At 44.5% G+C, this 17,638-nt stretch overlaps 1 protein-coding gene across 1 annotated transcript in view; it reads right to left on the bottom strand.

Moving 5' to 3' along the window:
- INSR (insulin receptor) overlaps nt 1–17,167 on the bottom strand; it is a 57,489-nt gene extending 40,322 nt beyond the window's left edge. Inside the window, exons 1-2 of the mRNA XM_055710415.1 lie at nt 16,797–17,167; nt 8,256–8,807 (exon numbers count right to left, since the gene is read on the bottom strand). Coding sequence (XP_055566390.1) covers nt 8,256–8,807; nt 16,797–16,875 — 631 coding nt within the window. The 5' untranslated portion in view covers nt 16,876–17,167. The remainder of the gene's footprint in view (nt 1–8,255; nt 8,808–16,796) is intronic.
- Between the last annotated feature and the right edge of the window lie 471 nt (nt 17,168–17,638).

The following is a 17,638-nucleotide window of genomic DNA, read 5'->3' as shown; positions in this document are numbered from 1 at the left end:
CCAGCGTGGCCACATACCAGCAGCAGCAGCAGTTCTGCAGGAGTCCCAAGTGACCAGCAATGAGATCTGTACATCTCCAGAAGCCTTCAGATTGCACAGGAAACAGAAGACTGGAGCAGTTCTATGAACAGATTAACGAAATCCCCCTTCCCCAACTAAGAAGACCTTGCAAATTTTACAGTCTTTATTGCACCAACCTTGCTAAATACCTGTCCCCCTCATTATGCTTGCATATGAACAAGGCTCATAATACTTAACAGCTTAACTGTTCGACACCTGCCAGTGCTTCAGTGACTGCAGTGTGGGAGCTGATGTCTTCAAAAGCTGAAACTGCCCCATTTACATTACAACAGAGCAGTATTTCTTGACATTCTTGAAAAAGGGCACCTCTACCCTGATACACAAGATTAAAATCACATTTATTTTTCTGGAGTGCACCGAAGTGATGCCAGTGAAACACCATATACCCGAAGTTCTTTAAAAATATGTAGAAGGAAATTAATCCCAGCATTCTGCTGAATGCTGTTCTAACTGGACTTTCTTTCCAACTCTTTTGTCGGATTTCCTTTAAAACATCATCTTCCTCAGAGCCTCCAACCTCTCAAGGTGCCCAGGAGGCAGCCTCTGGTCAGGTAAATCAGAAAGTGCATTCTCAAATTAAGGAATTCACACTGAGGGTACTAAGCTAGAAGCTCCTTGTTAGTACAGAGCATCCTCTTGCTCTGCCTTCGTCCTTCTTGACAGCAATTCTGACCCTGTTTTGAAGAAGGGAGAAGGAAATTCCACATTGGAAAACTTTTTGGACATGAACAGGTGCTGAGCATCCTGCCCTGTTTTTTCCAGTTCATTTAAATACACATTCACAAGGAAGCCAGACTCTTCATCTGAAAACCCTATACTCACTTAGCCAACATTTAAGCACTACCAAGAGCCAAAGTTAATACTCTGTTTGTTTTAAATGTCACGAGCCAAAATAAAAGCAACGCTGACGACTCTCAAACAACGCCAGCCCAGCCAGCCCAGTGCCCCCCGGTACCCTCATCTAAAAAAATCTAGATAAAGACGATGAACGCACACAGTTGTAATCTACAGTATTTCAGTGACCAAGCCGCCACGTGCTGGTTTGCACACTTATGCAATGCCAGCCACGAACCTTGGATCAAAGCAGCAACTGAAATAACTACAGGCATGTACAGCTCAGCCTGCTGCCAGGCAGTCCAGCCAGTACCCCCACCACCTCCCCCTGCCCAGCACGCCGGGTTTTTTTCACCTAACCAACAGCCCTAATGAAGAAGCATAAACATCCCAGCAAGTTCATTCACATCCCTCCAAAAGGAACTTGTGGACAATTATAGGATATAATTGGGAAGTACAATCATTGAACTTTTAAGCAGCTATTGTTACAAACTGAGAGAATGGTTAGTGGTGCTTCCTCCAGGACATGGTTGGTTATTCACCAGCTCTGTAATTAATCAAAAGGTCCCGAAATCCTCAACCTTCCAGTCAGAAACTATCTTTGTGCTGGTCACACCTGGGTTTTTTTGAACTTTTTTGTGTTTTGTTTTGTGGTGGTCGGGGTTTTTTTAAACACAAAATTTACTGACAGAGGCAATCTCTGTCAAACCCAATTCCTGATAGAGAAAGATGTTTCAGAGAGCTTTGCCAAGTGACATATTTCGGTTGGTCTTCTCACACACTGAATACACTTCTTTGTATGGACTCAGGGGTTCACAATCCCTTCAAAGCCTTCTACAACAAAGATTTCCAGTTCCTTCATCATAAAATGAAAGAATGCTATACCATCATACACAACTGAAATTTAATTTGCTCTGCTGAAATCTGGGAAGGGGCATCAGAATTGCGTTTGATTTAGAATACTTTTACAATCAAGTAAAATTTTTAAGATTTTAAATACAGAATCATTGCTATGCCTTCTTTAAGGGGGTGTTGAAGGGAGGAAAACATACAGAATCTATGAGCTGGCCAAATCTTTATCTTCACTTACAGTAACAAAGCAACCCCAACATGCAGCAGGATTTTCTCTGAATGAAACAAACTGAGCAAGACCATCACACCAGGCTGAGCCACTTGCAGCTCTCCCATTCGTGCATTACTAACGCAGGTTAACTCTTGCTCAGTGTTATTATTATTTTACATTTTGTGACTTCCCGCTTCTACATCCATGCCCAGACAGAGCAATTTCCAACAAAAGTGTCTGATAAGTGTTGTCATTCTTGTACATTTTATCAAACCAGGGGCAGTGCAGGTTCCCTTGTTTAAGCAAATAAGGTCGCTTGGAACTGTTCTTGAAGTGGGAAAAGTAAGTATTCTATCTGAAGTACCCTCAACTACCAGGCAACCCCTGAAAATCACGAGCAGTCAACGTCACCACTGAAGATGAGAGATCTTAAAACATCTTCCAGTAATGTCAGCGCTGAACTCCTGCATGTGAAGCATTAAACTCCTCTCAGCCTCCTCAGTGGCCCAGAGACTGACTTAAATAACAAGTGTTTTGGGGAAGGGGCTAAGGATGAAAGAATTAAAATGGCAACTCAGACCAAACGAGATGGAAACTTTTCCAATTTTCACTGTATCAGCAGCAAAATACCTCATTCTCCTTTCTAACTAACCAAAAAGCTTTGCCTTGACAAGCCCTCTGTACAGAAATTAAGATATCTTAACTTTGGGGGAGGATTCTCTGTATTTACTGCTTATTAACTGTTGGATGAGCTAGGAATTCGTTCTTGTGCACATGCTCTAATGACAGAACAGATCTGACAGTGGCTTCTGTCTAAAGTGCTGGTCAGGAATTGGGGTGGGGGAAGCAAATCCTCAGTCCCCTGCATTTGCGTCAAGGTGCAGTGGTGAAGAAGCCGAAGACACGTACATGTGGTGAGACCGCAGGAGCTGCACGCATGGGGATTTCTCAGCAAGCTGAAACTGGTACATACTGAAATCCCACAGTCTTGCATCACCCCAGGTTGGTGGAGAAAAGCCTAATAGATACTTCTTCACAGCCCCAAGTTTTGTTTGGTGTGTTTAAGTAGCATACTCTTAAATAGCCATTTGTATGGAGCGATTGCTTCCACCCCTCTTCCCCCAATTCTGGGCTGTATCACACCATCAAGCACCATAAATCTCTTAAGTCCTCTTAATAAGCTGACGTGAATTAGTTTAGGATGTCTAGCCATTTGCAAGCATCACAATAGCCCCAACCACAAGCACTACACGCACTCAATAAAGCTGTCGCTTGGCAAGGTTCAGAACAGACGCCCCAGTGAGATTATCGGGTGTCAACTTCCATCTGGCATTTGTCAGAGCTAGAGCTGGGGAAAGGCAGCTCTGATAAGATCTCCAAATAAAAGGAGCTCTTCCACTTCATGTGGTAGCAACTGGAAAAATTTCTTTTGTGTTTGAAGCTTTAAAAATATCTTGCCCTTGAGGTTGGCTAAGTCTGTTCTGTGCTTCAAGACCCCTTTCCCATATGAAGGTAGTAAAACTAAGCTTATGGTCACAGAAATTCCAAGCACATAAAAATTACAGGAAGCTGTTGCTAAGTAATATTTCTACCTAAGTAAACATCACAAAATGTTTCCCACATACACCTCTGAACTTTGTTATTCAAACCTGCCTTGAAGATGCTCATAGCTGCAGATTTTCTCCTGGCACCAGTGCTATTTCACAGCAGTTGAAAGGTATTTCAGGCTGAGCAACGTTTTTCTAATTTGCTTTGTTGTGTTGCTTGTCCTAGGAAACAAAGCAAGCTACTAAAGCCACTCTTCAGTTCCTTACCTATCCCCTACCCGTCCCAGAATTTTCCCTGGATAAATCACAGCAAAATTAAAGAGAGATTCCATTGTATCACTAGTCTCCAGACCTGCTTCCCCAACGTCATAACAAAATCTGGACAAACATTATTATTTTCATACAGTACCTTCCTTTAGCGGCTCCTTTGCACGTCACTTACTTCAGACCATCATCCCTTCTATCAGCTCTGTCTTACCGTCCTCTTTAACTGGCCCAAATGGTTTCATGTACTTTCTGCTTTCTTTCCATGAGGTTAGTATTTTGCAACAAATTCTAGATTGCACCAAGTGAGAGACATGGCTTCTGTTTTTATCACATAAAGCAACAGATCAAAGAAAGAGTCTATCGACAAACCTGAAATGGCCCACACTCTTCATAACTCAAATTTCCTGGTAGTGTGAAGTCCCAAGGTCAAGAAGACAACAGACTCCCACAAAGGTTTTATTCAGGATGAATAGGAGAACTTGAATTTCATCATATCCTCTACGGAACAAAGCCTGTATTTCAGATATCCATCTTTATATTCCAGGAATGCGTGGCCCTTTGATATTCACCAAGGGACTGATATTGCAGATCATTTTCCTGGTCTTTTTTATTTGGCCATTCCATTTTTCCTTCCTATTACCTTACTCCACCTCCAGATGACCTAATATGCAAGAAAAAGGCTGAACCTGCCCTTATAATTATACTGCCAGAAACATCAGACTGCTTCAAATTATGTATGGACATAGAAATCTGACTGCACAGAGAATTGGCAGGAAATCCTGTTTCAGAGGGAATTGTTCCTTCCGCAAGTGAAGTGACAGACATATAGCATTTTTATTACATAAAAAAACCCCAACATCAACATGTGGAAAAAAAATGCAAAATATGAAAATCATGTTTGGCAAATCTAGACTGAGGTCTAGGACGTGGCATTTCCAGCATTTTTGTTGTCTGCGTTCTTCAGCAAAGACACTCTCTGCATGAACATGCTGCACCGAACCCAGAACTGCATTTTTATGGCAATAAAAGTAAGTATGTATGTAAAAAAAAAACCTTATAAAAATGTGGGCTGGAAAGGTACAAAACCTTCAGAACAGGAACAGCACTTGGCTGCCATAAACAGCATAAGGCTAGACCCAAATTCCAAACCAACTACATACTTCCCTCTCTTCCTACCTAAAATATGAGTTGGCCTTAATTGAACCAACTTGCTTTTCACACCAACACATGTAATTTAGAAAAAAAAAGAAAACTTTCAGGACACACATCCTGACCAATCTCAATCTATGGCATACCCACTTACACATCTTTGCAGTCAGACCCAGATTCCTCAGTATTGCAACTGTTTTTTCAAAGCATGCAGCTGCCCACAAATCATTTCAGTTCCTCCGCTGTTTTCATCCACAACCTTAGCTCTAACATCTGTAAGAAGATCCTTCACTTTGTTGTCTTGAACATGTTATCACAAACTAAAAAAATTTCTGGGCTGAAGTTATAGCTGCAAGCATGATTCAGAGACTTGGATATGTGCCTCAGAGGTAATTATATGCTATAACTGAAAGTTAGTTTTGGAGTTAAGTGGAATATCTGTGCTGATTAAAATAGAGAAATAGCCAAGATGCATCGTCAATATGAGATGGGGCAGGGATAACGTGAAGGAAGCCACCACAATACAGCAGGCAGGGGAAGGTCTGAGACCGGTGTGGAAGAGATGGGGGACACCCAGGACCCCACTCCAACTCCAGCCATCTCGCCCTTCTCACTCACACAAGACCCTTCTGCGACATCTTTCAGCCTTCCCACACCTGCTCTCTTGCCCATCTCCTAATCTTCTTCAGCAAGACTCAAACTTAACAGGCTGGAAAAGCTTGCCAGCTTGGGACTTGTCTTTGTCAACTGACACACACTGTAACATCAAAACAAAATATCTACATATTCTTTAAGGATTTTTTTTCTGGTAGACAAAACAGCAAACAAAATATCCTGGCCAGCAGCCCCAGGGCAGCAGTGCTACCCATTTAGGCAGCGACAACTTCCCGCACAACAAAAAAGTAGCAAATAGGAGATTCTACACCAAGTTTTATAAAACAGGCTAGAGGTACAAATAACCTCTGTTGAAACAACACACAAATGCAAACTTTCCCCAAGAAAATTATACTGAAATGGCTACGTTTCATTCCAGCACTGGTTAAAAAACAAGGAGCAAAACTAAAAGAGAATACACTTAAAACCAGAGAAATGGGAGACTTCGGCACAGCGTGAGCCACTGAAGATTCCCAGATAACCTGTAAAAATGCAGAGGGAAACGTTTCATGACATTAATGCCCTCAATACTGGGAATTGCTACGAGGCTCTTCAGGCTAAGGAAAGCCAAAGTACAATTCACACAAGCCCTTAATAATCCCGACAAAACCATTACACATGCTAAGGATATGTTACGGCTGGCACGAGAACAGAGAAGGCAGCAATTCCACCAATAGGTTCACTAAATAAATGTCACTTAACCTCTACCATAGTTACTAGTGTGTGTGCTGAAAGTCTAAAGGCTACTCAAAAAAGCCTAAAAAGTCTAAAAGACTACTCAAGCTGTTAAAATAACTTTAGAAGCACACAGGCTGGTGTCACAATATAATAGATACCAGCTTGCTGAAAACACCAGCTCCCAATAAATAAAAGTAGAAAACTTAGCATTCAAAACAAGATAAGTGCGGCTTGTTAAGTGGTTTTGAAAACACATACCAGTTACAGCCAGAATATGTAGGAGTATTGCTTCTCTAAATCTTCCGCAAGGAACACAGAAAGCCAGATGGGAGCATCTGTATATAATTACTTTCAAAACCATTGTCAAATTCAAATTTCAATTTCAAATGCAAATCAAATGGACTTACTAGCTTGGCTCCTTCAGGAACTAAGCTCAGATGGTGTGTGATGCTGTATGGGTATCCTCTAACAAATTTAGCTGAACCTGTACGAGAGGCTCAGGAGCTGCGATTTCTGCCCCAATGGTAAAAGACTACATTCCTACAGGTTTCATGGGAACAGGCAGTTATATAAAGGAAGGAAACCACACATTCCAACCTGCTGCAGCACAGCCCCAGAAAATTCACAGGAGTGAGGGACATTATGAGTAGTCTAGCTACTGAAATAGTTTCACTTACATCTTTAACCTTATGAAACAGCAGAAAACATAAAACATGAATGCATAAGAAACCAGGTTTCAGCACTGATAACAACTGTGTACTGAAAGAGTTCATACATTAAAATGCTTTATAACCTTATTTTTCACTTTAAAAAAAGGCACACACATACATGCTTGCATCTTCCTGCTCATACCCTGTTATTCTGGTGACAAAAAATAACCACTTTCTTTAAAAGGAAGCTAGATGATTTTGAGGTGAGGAGTAGCAGAGGGGAAACCACATTAATTTCATTAGTTTATGCATACTGGGAGGAATTCCTTCTCAAATTTGGCACTTAGCACTCAGAGTTGCCCTTTAGAGCTTGGCAAGAAATTCTCTCCAGCCCACAAGTTTCCTAATTTCATCTTAGGACACACTGCTTCATTGGGATGCACTACCTCCAGAAAGACAGTCAACTCTAAATCTGTCAGTTTTACCTCAATTCACTTTGCTCCCCGTCAGGTCAGATTTAACATAAATCACAGTAAATATATAATTAAAACTAAACTTAAGGTCAGTTCCAAGTCTGGAAAAAACAAATCTGTATGAAAGCAAAAGCAACCCTAAATACAGTTTAAGAACTGGAGTTCAGGGGTTGCAACAGTGGCTAGCTTTCTGAACATACCTTCTGCCCTGAATTAAAACCCCAGGCTCAAAGCCCAGTTATTTCACCCTTCCCAGGGCTCCTGCTACGGGTAACCCCCATCCAGGTCCTCACTCCTCCTTTCCCTTTTCCCTTCAGGTCTGACTCAGCTTCCAGCTTCTTATTCTGTGCAAACATTGCTCACTTATCATCATGTTCCTTACACCTTTTTATGGCAGGAAGGTTTCAGTAAAAATGTAATTGCACCTTTCTAGTGGCAGGTTTATTCCATAAAGACTTTTCCCTGCCATTCTGTTCCCACCTGCTGTGGCTCTTCAGTCAACCTGGACTTCTAATCCTCCACCCAAGCCCCAACAGAGACACTAAACCATCAAACTATTATACAAGATAGCAGTTACACTCAAGATCTGTTGATCCTGTGAGCTCTAGGCAGTCCCAAACTTTCCAGAGAAACCAAACACAACATTTTTAGATACATTATTCACATAGGTAAAAGAACTGCTACTACAGCTCCATCCCAAAGGTTCTCTCACCTGTCCAGCGTCAATTTTGAGCCTTGCTTTCAGGAACCTGTGCTTAAAGGTAGCAATTAATAGGTAGCTATTAGCCCTCCAACAGATACGACAGGTTAAAAATTGACAGCAAAACCGTAGTCGACATACATCACCCGGCAGACTCACCTCTCTGACAGCGATCGTGGGTCCAGCAGCGTTCAATGAAAATGCCATTTATCACAGTAGGCGGACAGTTGCTCTTCCCTTTCACAGTTCCCGGACACACATCTCCACACTCTTCTTTGTCATCCTTGTTGGCCACAATGTAATTATCTTCCACAGAATCCAAAATCCTTGACCAGTCGATCGTGGACAAGTAACATAATTCGTTGTTCTTCTCAATCCGCACAGCGCCTCGAGTGATGTTCATCAGGTTATAGAGGCCAATCTCTTTCAAGTGAACCATCTCAAAAATGACGAGCGCATAGTTAAAAAACAGATGAGTTCCCCGAATCACAGTGAGGTTGGGGAAAAGTCCCTTTAAACTCTCCAGGCCATACACACGAAAAAGCAGCAAGTAGTCTGTAATCATTGTCAGTTTAGGAAAGCTGAGCTCACGGAAATCTTCAGGCTTGGTTTTAAACATCAGCAATATTTGCAAGTGGCCCTCGATCACAGTGCAGTTCTCAAGCATGTTCAACCGGGTCAGATTGTTGCGAATGTCCATGCTTCTGCAAACTGGAAGGCAAAGAACAACCTAATTTATTCAAGAAAAGGTAATTGTTTTCATTTTCTAAATACACAGTTTTGTCCAACCGTACGGTAATATATAGCTGCACTCAGAGCATGTGGCTAGGGCCTTCTCAGTAAAGCATGCTCCCAGTGTTAAGAAATATACTGTGGGGAATGTGCCCTGGTATATTATTACAAAATAAAACTATTGCATCATTTTTTTTCTGCCATCTTGATCTTCCCTGTATTACCTCTGTCACGACTGCAGCTGTAACACCAGTCCTGAGACGTCATTTGGCATTTACAAAAGTAAGAGACCTCTATGCAACTGAATCTGTTTTCTTTAGATAGTTGCCAGCGACACACCTACCTCATCTCAGATTGTGCAATTAATGCCAGTGGATTAGAGGGAGTAATTTAGAATGGTTACAGGGTGGGAAAGATAGGAAGAGAATGATGGCTAGGAAATGGTAACGCTTCAGAAGAGAGCAGAAAAACCTGGAAATACACACATGCAAGAGTACAGCCTACACTCTTGCCCAGACTTTGCTGACAGGAGTTATTTACTACACCAGTAATTTTTGCCCTAAGCATTCTTTTCAGATTAGGTGTTTGGACTTTTTTGTTATTATTTTCTCAAGGTTGCAAATCTCCCTGCCTTGACTATCTGGACAGTTTATTTAGCAGAACCAGTAACCCAAAGAATTGGCAAAAGGAAAAGTCACATAAATTAGAAGGTAAACAGAATAACACGAATCCAGGCACCCACAAAAGGAAAAGACCGGAAGGAAAAAGTTTGACTAGGGAAATACTGGGGTTTTTTTAAGTCTAAGCACAGGTAAGAAATCAAGAAGGAAATTCTGAACCCTATGCCTGTAAAGCACAATGGAAGTCCCAGCCATAACCCTTTTAAAAATCAAACTTCATAGAAATACACAGACAAACCTTTTTTTTTTTTTTTAAGACTGCACCCACTTCCCCTCTTTTGTCTAAGGCTGAGCTAGCCACCCCCCCCCCACCCCCCCCGGATTAAAAGCACAGGAACTTTACTCTTTTTGTCACTGCATGTAAAGCTCACTGACTAAAATTACTGCATCGCAGCTGCAAGAAATCACCCAGCAGTGATCAGGCCTCAAAAAACTGATGTAGAGACAGATGTTTAATAGTTACAATTGTCTGACTCCTCATGGTTTTACACAGACCACTGCTGTGTGGGTTAAAAATAAATTCTATGCAAATGTCTTAATGATTATTCAAAAAATTGTTCCAGTGCAGTAAAAAAACCCCAAATCTGGCAACACTAATATAGGATTTGAAACAATGTTATTGCCCAATGGGATTTTTTGGCACTATATCCAAGCCATTTCATAAATTGCTTTCTGGAAGAAAAAAGCTAATGTGCACAGTGCCTCAAAGATCAAGGATGTACTTTTTCAAAGTGGGAAAGGAAATCTGATGTGCAGCTAGCAGCAACCTCTTTGCCCCATGAAAAACTGCAGCCAAACTGGAAGCAAGCCAGAAAGCTGTCTCGCTGCACATCCCAACCATGGGCTAAAAGCACTGGGAGAGCCACAGATCTAGTTGAAGTATTCTAAATTACTTATTTAAAAAAATTAAGAGGTATTTCCAAGGAAGCAAGTGTATGACAGGGTAGGCCAGTGGTTTCTTCATGAAAGGAGAAACAACAGAAGGACAAATAAAAGTCGGACGCTGACATTCAATGCACAAGTCACCAGTGCAGCTAAAACTATCCAGTAAATTCAAAATCCAGCATCTTGGTTCTTATATACTGGTTGCTGAGCACACAGGCAAAATACAGCATGCCGAAGTGGTACCTACAACCAGCTGCTGTATCACAGTATGAAGTACTACCTTGAGTAACGTGAATGTATACAGCTGACCTCAAGGAAAAGGAAAGGTCAAAAAATACAACTCAGCTCTACAGACTAAGAGTAAAAGCTCTAGGCTTTTATTGTGGCTCAAGGCCACAACATATATATACATATATATACACACTAAGCATAATTACATCAGTCTTACATCATTTTGACCAGAATTAAGTCACTAGAAACAAGCCACAAGCTGGCCCCCAGACAAGCCCTTAATCCACATGGCTATCCCTGTTCAGCTCCATAGAAAGAGAAGAGAGCAAAAACTTGAGCACGGATGAAAAGAACTGCAGTTTGGTAGTCAGGAAGTCCCGCAAGTGCTGTGGCTGCACTTCAGGCTACAAAAAACTTCCTATCACCTGGTAACGCAGCCAGGGAATGGGGTCTGAAGGAGCTATCCCGGGTGGTCAGCTGCTGCATCAGCCCCATGCCACGCACCAGAGGGTAGGGTGCCATGCACCAAGGAAGATCATGGTCCTGCTTGGCTGAGGAAAGGTACGCATCCAGCAAGGCTTCACAGAGAGTGTTCTCTGCTTCTACCTAGCACCAGGCTGATCATCTGCGCTCCCAGAGGTCGCAGCGCTCACCACTTTCCTACAGACTCAAAAGAAGTCAAATTACACTGCTTGTGAATCTGACCCGTACCGCTACAGGCTTCTGGAGATCACTACTAAGTGCTGCTCCTGGCCCAAAACAGCCAGCAAGCCCCTCAAAGATCTTCCTATCTCCTCAAAAAATGCAGTGACTGAAACACCCACGCAAGGTACAAACCTCCCTCGCCTTCAGCTCTCCCCACCCTGAAACACATCCCTCACCGGAGATCCGTGACCAAAGGCTAAGATAGCCAAACATTTTGACCAGGTGACTTGAAGAAGAAAGGTAGCTGAAGCTGAATCTAAAAAGAGATAGGCAAAGCTTGGGAGTAAGCAGAAAAGCATTTTGAGGAGTTAAATAATCATCTAAATCCAGCAGAGCTGGAAGTGCACATCCACAATCCACCAGTTGTTTGCACTTTAGAACTATTCCTGTATTTTTCACCTGTTCCAAACTCTGATACAGAATGCATTATTTGTAATTAGTGCTGCCGGCACAGACCAGACAGGAGATTCCACACATCCTGGCAAACCAGGATGTGACCTGAGTTACTCAAACTCTGCTTCTTTCAAAGCTGAGCAACAGCAACGTAATAAACCTGTCACGCTGTCTGCTGTGCTTAAGGGGTTCCAACACCGGGGGCTTCTGCACAAGTCCTTTTAACGAAGGCAGTATCAAACAGTGACATTAGCCTGGTATAGAAACGTAGGAGGAATTTAAAACAAATTAGAGGTTTGGTTCTGAAATAAACAGTTGAATAAAAAGCTAATACAATGGTAACTCTACAAAGACTAAAAGGGTTTATACAGATTTTTCCCACATTTAGAAAAAAAATCACACCTAAGAACTGTTCTTCATGTTCTACTTAAGTTTAGTTTTTCAGTGATAAATACTGCCCCAGTATCTGAGCTCCTTTTTTTTTTTTTTACCACCACAATGATCAGTGAGAATAATGAGTTAAGAATACCTGAAACAAAATATGTTTTTTTGTATGAGGGTTCTCAATCTTTTCACGCTTTTGAATTCTGTTCAGCAGTTTGTACCTTCTGCTCACGCAGTAGCTGCTTAAGTCACCCCATAAATTTATTGTTACCAAGACAACAAGAAGCAGTTTTAAGCAAAATAGTAAGTGTTTTTCCATAGCTTCCCTTGATAGTATTTCTTCTGCAGGGACAGGGGAATTAATCAACAATTCAGTATGAAAGCTAGGCAGGTTTGATCCCAGAAGGAGAACAAAGTTGAGCAGTCAATTATGCTACAGACAACCTGGTTTCAAAAAACACATAAATCAGCTTTCAGGGAAATAAAAATCTCAAATTGATTCTCCAGTAGTAGGCCCAAAGCTATTCCTGTTCAAACTGCTGGCAAAATCTCTACTAAACATAAATTCCTAAATTTCAGCAGAAACAGGCTCCATGTCCAGCAGCACAGCACTACACTGCCAGAGAGGAAACACTCCTCCATCCCTAGTTACCAAGCTATTCAAAGCAGCTTAAAAAAAACCCAATAAAAATATAATTATAGATATGTTTCATCAGACCCCCAAGAAAATGTTGTAAAGCATGCATTTTAAAAACAAACAAACAGAAAAATCCCAAGATGCCAAAGCCTCTTGAACAAACTAGTTTGGTAACCTTAAAGTACTGAATGAAGAAACTGGATCTGATGTCAGAGGTTAGTGTTCAAGATAAAAGTCCAACCAGGGGAATAGCTGGAACTTAAGGCTTGTTTATAGTAAACCATGTGGATACCAAACCTTCATGATTCACTGCTTCAGAGCTCTGGCCCTTTATCAATCAAGACCAGAACAATGTAGCACTGCACAGAAAGATCACAAACCATTTCAGGTAACTATTAGTTAATTCTGCATTTTTATAGCCTTTGCTGCCTACTTGAAGAAACTAATTCTTTAAGAAAAATGACACTCACTTTGGTCAAGTCAAAAGCCTTGCAATTCTATGTAAGGCTGACTTCTAGAAGCAGTATTAGGAAACTGGGAAAAGGATTTGGGATAACTGCTGGGAGAGGAAAACACCCTGTTAAGCGACCGGTTAGTAGAAAGGACTGTAAGACAGCTTCTAGCCTACTGTAGCAATAGTTTCACAGATATAAAATAATTTAATTGTGAAATATTAATTTTTAAACTTCAGTTTTCCACCTCAGCCATTGAGATCTGAGCAATGAAGCAAACTGAGATATGGACTCAGAAAGAAGCCCATGTATACACCTCCGGCCCCCTCCGACAACATCTCTGCCTGTTCTCTTCCGTTACAGAAGACAGCGCTGCCGAACCAGGGCAAACCTCTCACGGAGGTCGCTTTCCTTAATGCCAAAAGCATGGATAGCCTCACAGTCTGGCCTAGAAAGCCTGGTTTGCTATATCATTATGATCTCTGCATTCAATTTAAAACATAAACAGAAAACACAACTCATGCTGCTGTGCTTCCCATGCAAAGATAAAAGGCAGCGAAGCGACTGCATCCCAGGACTGCAGGAGATCGCGCAGGGTAACAGGCAGAGATCAATGCCGACAGACCTTCAGATCCCTCGTTACTTGAAAGGGAGAGAGAACAGGTTTTACACGTTGCCAATATCAACGTAATTTATAGTCCACAAGACAGTCACCCCACAACTGACCTCCAGAAAGCTTACGGGTTCTACAGACTATTCAGAGACAGTTAGTGTACAACCACTCTTTAAAATAGCAAGAGGGCATGCTGGGACAGCTGACAGACACAGTTGTTGCCTGGTTTTGAGACAGCCCTGGCCTGCTGCACCTACTCTTTCTACTTGATACTCTTGGGAGCAAAATTTCACTCTAGACCGAGTCTCTCAACGTCAAAAATTAACACAGGCTTGAGGTGGAACAAGGGACCAGCTTCTTAATGAGTTTCTGAGCACATATGAGAGGTTGCACTATTTTAAATACTTTTAAATAAAAACCTGCTATGAGCTAGAAATAATAAAGAAACAAATTATTTTCAAAGGCTATTACTACAGAAAGACAAAGTGAAATCTGTCCCACCTGCTGATGTAGGTAAAGAGATCTGAGCTACATTTCTAGCTCCCACCATCAGCAGCAGGCAAAGGAGTAGACGTGTGGAGCCCAAATTTAGGTGAAGAGTTTAGAAGGGGAGGAAGCATCCTCTAAATTCCAGTGACTATTGACTATAATTTTCTACTAATCACAAAAGGAGCCCAAAGCTAGCTGCTGAGTTGGTAGCTGCCTAAAACTAGATGAGGTAAATCCCACCCTAAATACCACAGCTAATGAATTGACGTGCATGAGTCATGTGTGAGATTTATTTCAAGCAGTTGCAGTATGTTTACACAGTGATAAAAAAAACACAACACACAAACTGGGTTTTCTTCATAAAACAAGATATATGTATCATCAGTTTATGTGCAGGTCAGGTCTCCTTTCCTTAACCCTTGCTTCTACTCCTCTCAGTAACTTCTGAACTCACCAACTAACTTCATTCACATGTAAAAGAGGAAGAGAGTTCTCGCACATCATGATCCTGAAAGACTTAGGAAAACGGGATGGATTAAGGAGGAAAAACTCAGCATCTCCATCCAAAGGATGCTTTAAGTGTGAACTCAAACCATCCCCCAGTTCGCCTGCTGAACCACCCATAGACATACTACATGATGCTTTCTTACTTGACATTGCCTAAAAGTAGTAAGGGGAAGAGAAAGACATAGGGTACAAGAAAAACTGTGCAAGGTTGGGCTCAGAGGTGGGGGGGTCTATTGTCGCTGGAGAGCAGTGTGATCACGGGGCACGTCTGCAGAGAACGCAGGACACAAATCTCCAAGAAAGCAGACTTCATTAGTTCCGTTGCTCAGGGAACAACTTGTTTGCTTATACTATTGTACGTGCATCTACCCTTCCAGCCATGCTGATGCAGGCCTTCACATTTAGCGTGTTGTTTTCCCCCCACACTGTAGCGCTGTGTGATCTAATCATTCTCAGAAAATGGAGTCAAACATCATAGCAGCTGAAAACCTTTTTAATTAGGGGCCTTATAATCTAAATTGTCTGCAAAATAGAAAGTATTTGCGCTACATGAATGACATAAGAACATTCCACCCCAGATTTTACTTGGTCTTGTGCATCATTCCTGTCTCTCCATCCATGAATTGGAGAGCAGATTTTTGTAGTAATACAACAAAGATTAGGGAGTTAAGATCACAAATACACTTGCAGCCCAAAAAGCAAGTATGATACAAATAAATAAATGAGAAGATTCACGGTAGTAGTAGTAGTAATAATAATAATAATGTTTTAAAATTAGGAACTGCTGGACTAAAGTTGTATATGTATTTATTACTAGTGTTTTATGTCAACTACCTTTTCCATTTCTCTGTTGTAACAGGCAGGTTTGTACACGCTTGCCAGCTGGAACCTACCCTCCCAAGTTAAAACCATACCACTGGTCTCTTTTAAGGCTTCCAGCATAAGAACATGACTGAGGAAGAAACTAGGCTATTTTTGCAATATAGAACTTGTCTGATTGCTGGGAAAAGGAGGCTGTCTTAAGGATACATCCTGCTTTATTCCCCGAGTATCACACACATCTCAAAACCGCCCCTCATCACACTGTCCGCGCTTGCACTGATTCTCTTGCTATCAGCTCTTCCAATGGGAAAGCTAAAAGGTAGGCTGTGGGGTCGTCTGCAGGAGAGAGAATTTATTTATCTAGTCAGCTCTCTTTAAACAAACACGTGCCTTTCATTAAAGAACATCTGTAAAAATCACCCAGAATTAAGACCTCTAACTAGAAGACTTTCCTATGCAAGTTTATTTAACGTGACCCATCAAAAGAGCTCATAAGGCTGAAACTTGCCGCGGATTTAGCAAGTTTGTGACCTCCCGTACATCAAACTCCGTGGATTTAGCGCACTTGCGGCCTGCGGTGCATCATTACACCCCTACCCGGCGCCCCCGGGGACCCCGCTGCCCACCTCGGGGCTCCAGCCCCCCCCCCCCCTCCCCCGCGGGTCCGAGGCAGCTGGAGGCCGGGCGGGGAAGGAAGGACACCCCCCAGCCCCACCACACCGACACCTCCCGACAGCGGAGTGGGATCGGGGGCCGCGCCCCTCCTCACACCTGAGCCCCTCCGGTGCCGGGTGAGGCCCCAGCCTGGCACACCACCCCCCCCACCCCGCGGCCCCGCTGGCCTCAAGCCCCGACGAGCGAGAAACCGGGGACGAGCGACAGCCCTCCCGCCCGGCGCCCGCCGCCCCACCGCCACCGTGGGGCTCAGCCGCGGGGTGAAGGTCACCCGCGCCGCCCCCCGCGGGAGGGCTGTGGGCCCCGCAGGCCCCGCCACAGCCGCCGGCCCCGCTCCGCGGCCGACGCCGCCGCCTCGCCCCGAACAGGTACAAAGGGTAAGCGGGGCCGCACCGCCCCGCGCCGCCCGCCTCACCCCCTCCGGCGGCGGCCGCGGCCCCGCCGCCCGCCCGGGCCCCATCGGCCGCCCAGGCCGCGCCCCCGGCCCGCACTCACTCTCCCCGCGGCTCCGGCCGCACCAGGCCGCCAGCACCACGGCCACGGCCAGTGCCGCCGCCGCCGCTCTCGGTCCCATGCCCGCGTCGCTGCAGCCGCCGCGGCTCGGCGAGTCCCGGCGGGGGCGAATCAGAGGCCGCGGGGCGGGAGCGGGGGCCGGGCCCGGCTTCGCATTGTCGGTGAGACACCCGGCGGGCGGCCGCGGCCCCCTTTATAGCGCCCGGCTCCTCCCTGCTCCTCGGCGGCAGCCCCGGCGGCGGCGGCCCCTTCCAGCGCAGGCCGGGCTGGCGGCGGCCTCCCTGGCCAGTAAACAAGGGGCTGCCCCCGTCAGCTGGGAGCGGAGCGGAGCGGGGCGGCGGCAAGAGGCGGCGCGGAGCCGGGCAGGGGACGGGACGGGACGGGGGAGGAGCAGCGGCATCCACCTGCCGGGGACGGCCCCGGGGGCTCAGCCCGCCGAGGGGGGCAGCGCTGTCGGCCTCCGCGGGGCTGGCCCAGCCTCGCCTGGAGCGAGGCACACCGAGGAGCCCGGGCGCGGGCGGCGGGCCTGAACGCGGCGGGAGAGCGGCCTTGTCCCCGCGGGCCTGCCCCTCCTCCCCTACACCGCCTGGGCCTCAGAGCATCGGAAAGGGGGCGCGGGGGGGGGGGGGCACCTCCTGCGCACCGCCGCCATGGCCCAGATCAGAGCCACTTCTAGTTTCTGGTTGTCTTTTTCCCGGTGGGATTCAGCGTTCGCTGCCTTTGCCTCCTTTTTTAATCACCTCTGTGCTGTAGCGGTGCTAAGCCATGATAGCAGTTACCTGGCGCTCGCTTCCACCCATTTCTGCAAGATACTGAGTTACAAA

Source organism: Falco cherrug, chromosome 4 (assembly GCF_023634085.1).
Source record: "Falco cherrug isolate bFalChe1 chromosome 4, bFalChe1.pri, whole genome shotgun sequence".
NCBI classification, from domain to species: Eukaryota; Metazoa; Chordata; class Aves; order Falconiformes; family Falconidae; genus Falco; species Falco cherrug.
The sequence above is the reverse complement of the archived record's forward strand: the minus strand, read 5'-3'. Positions and strand labels throughout refer to the sequence as shown.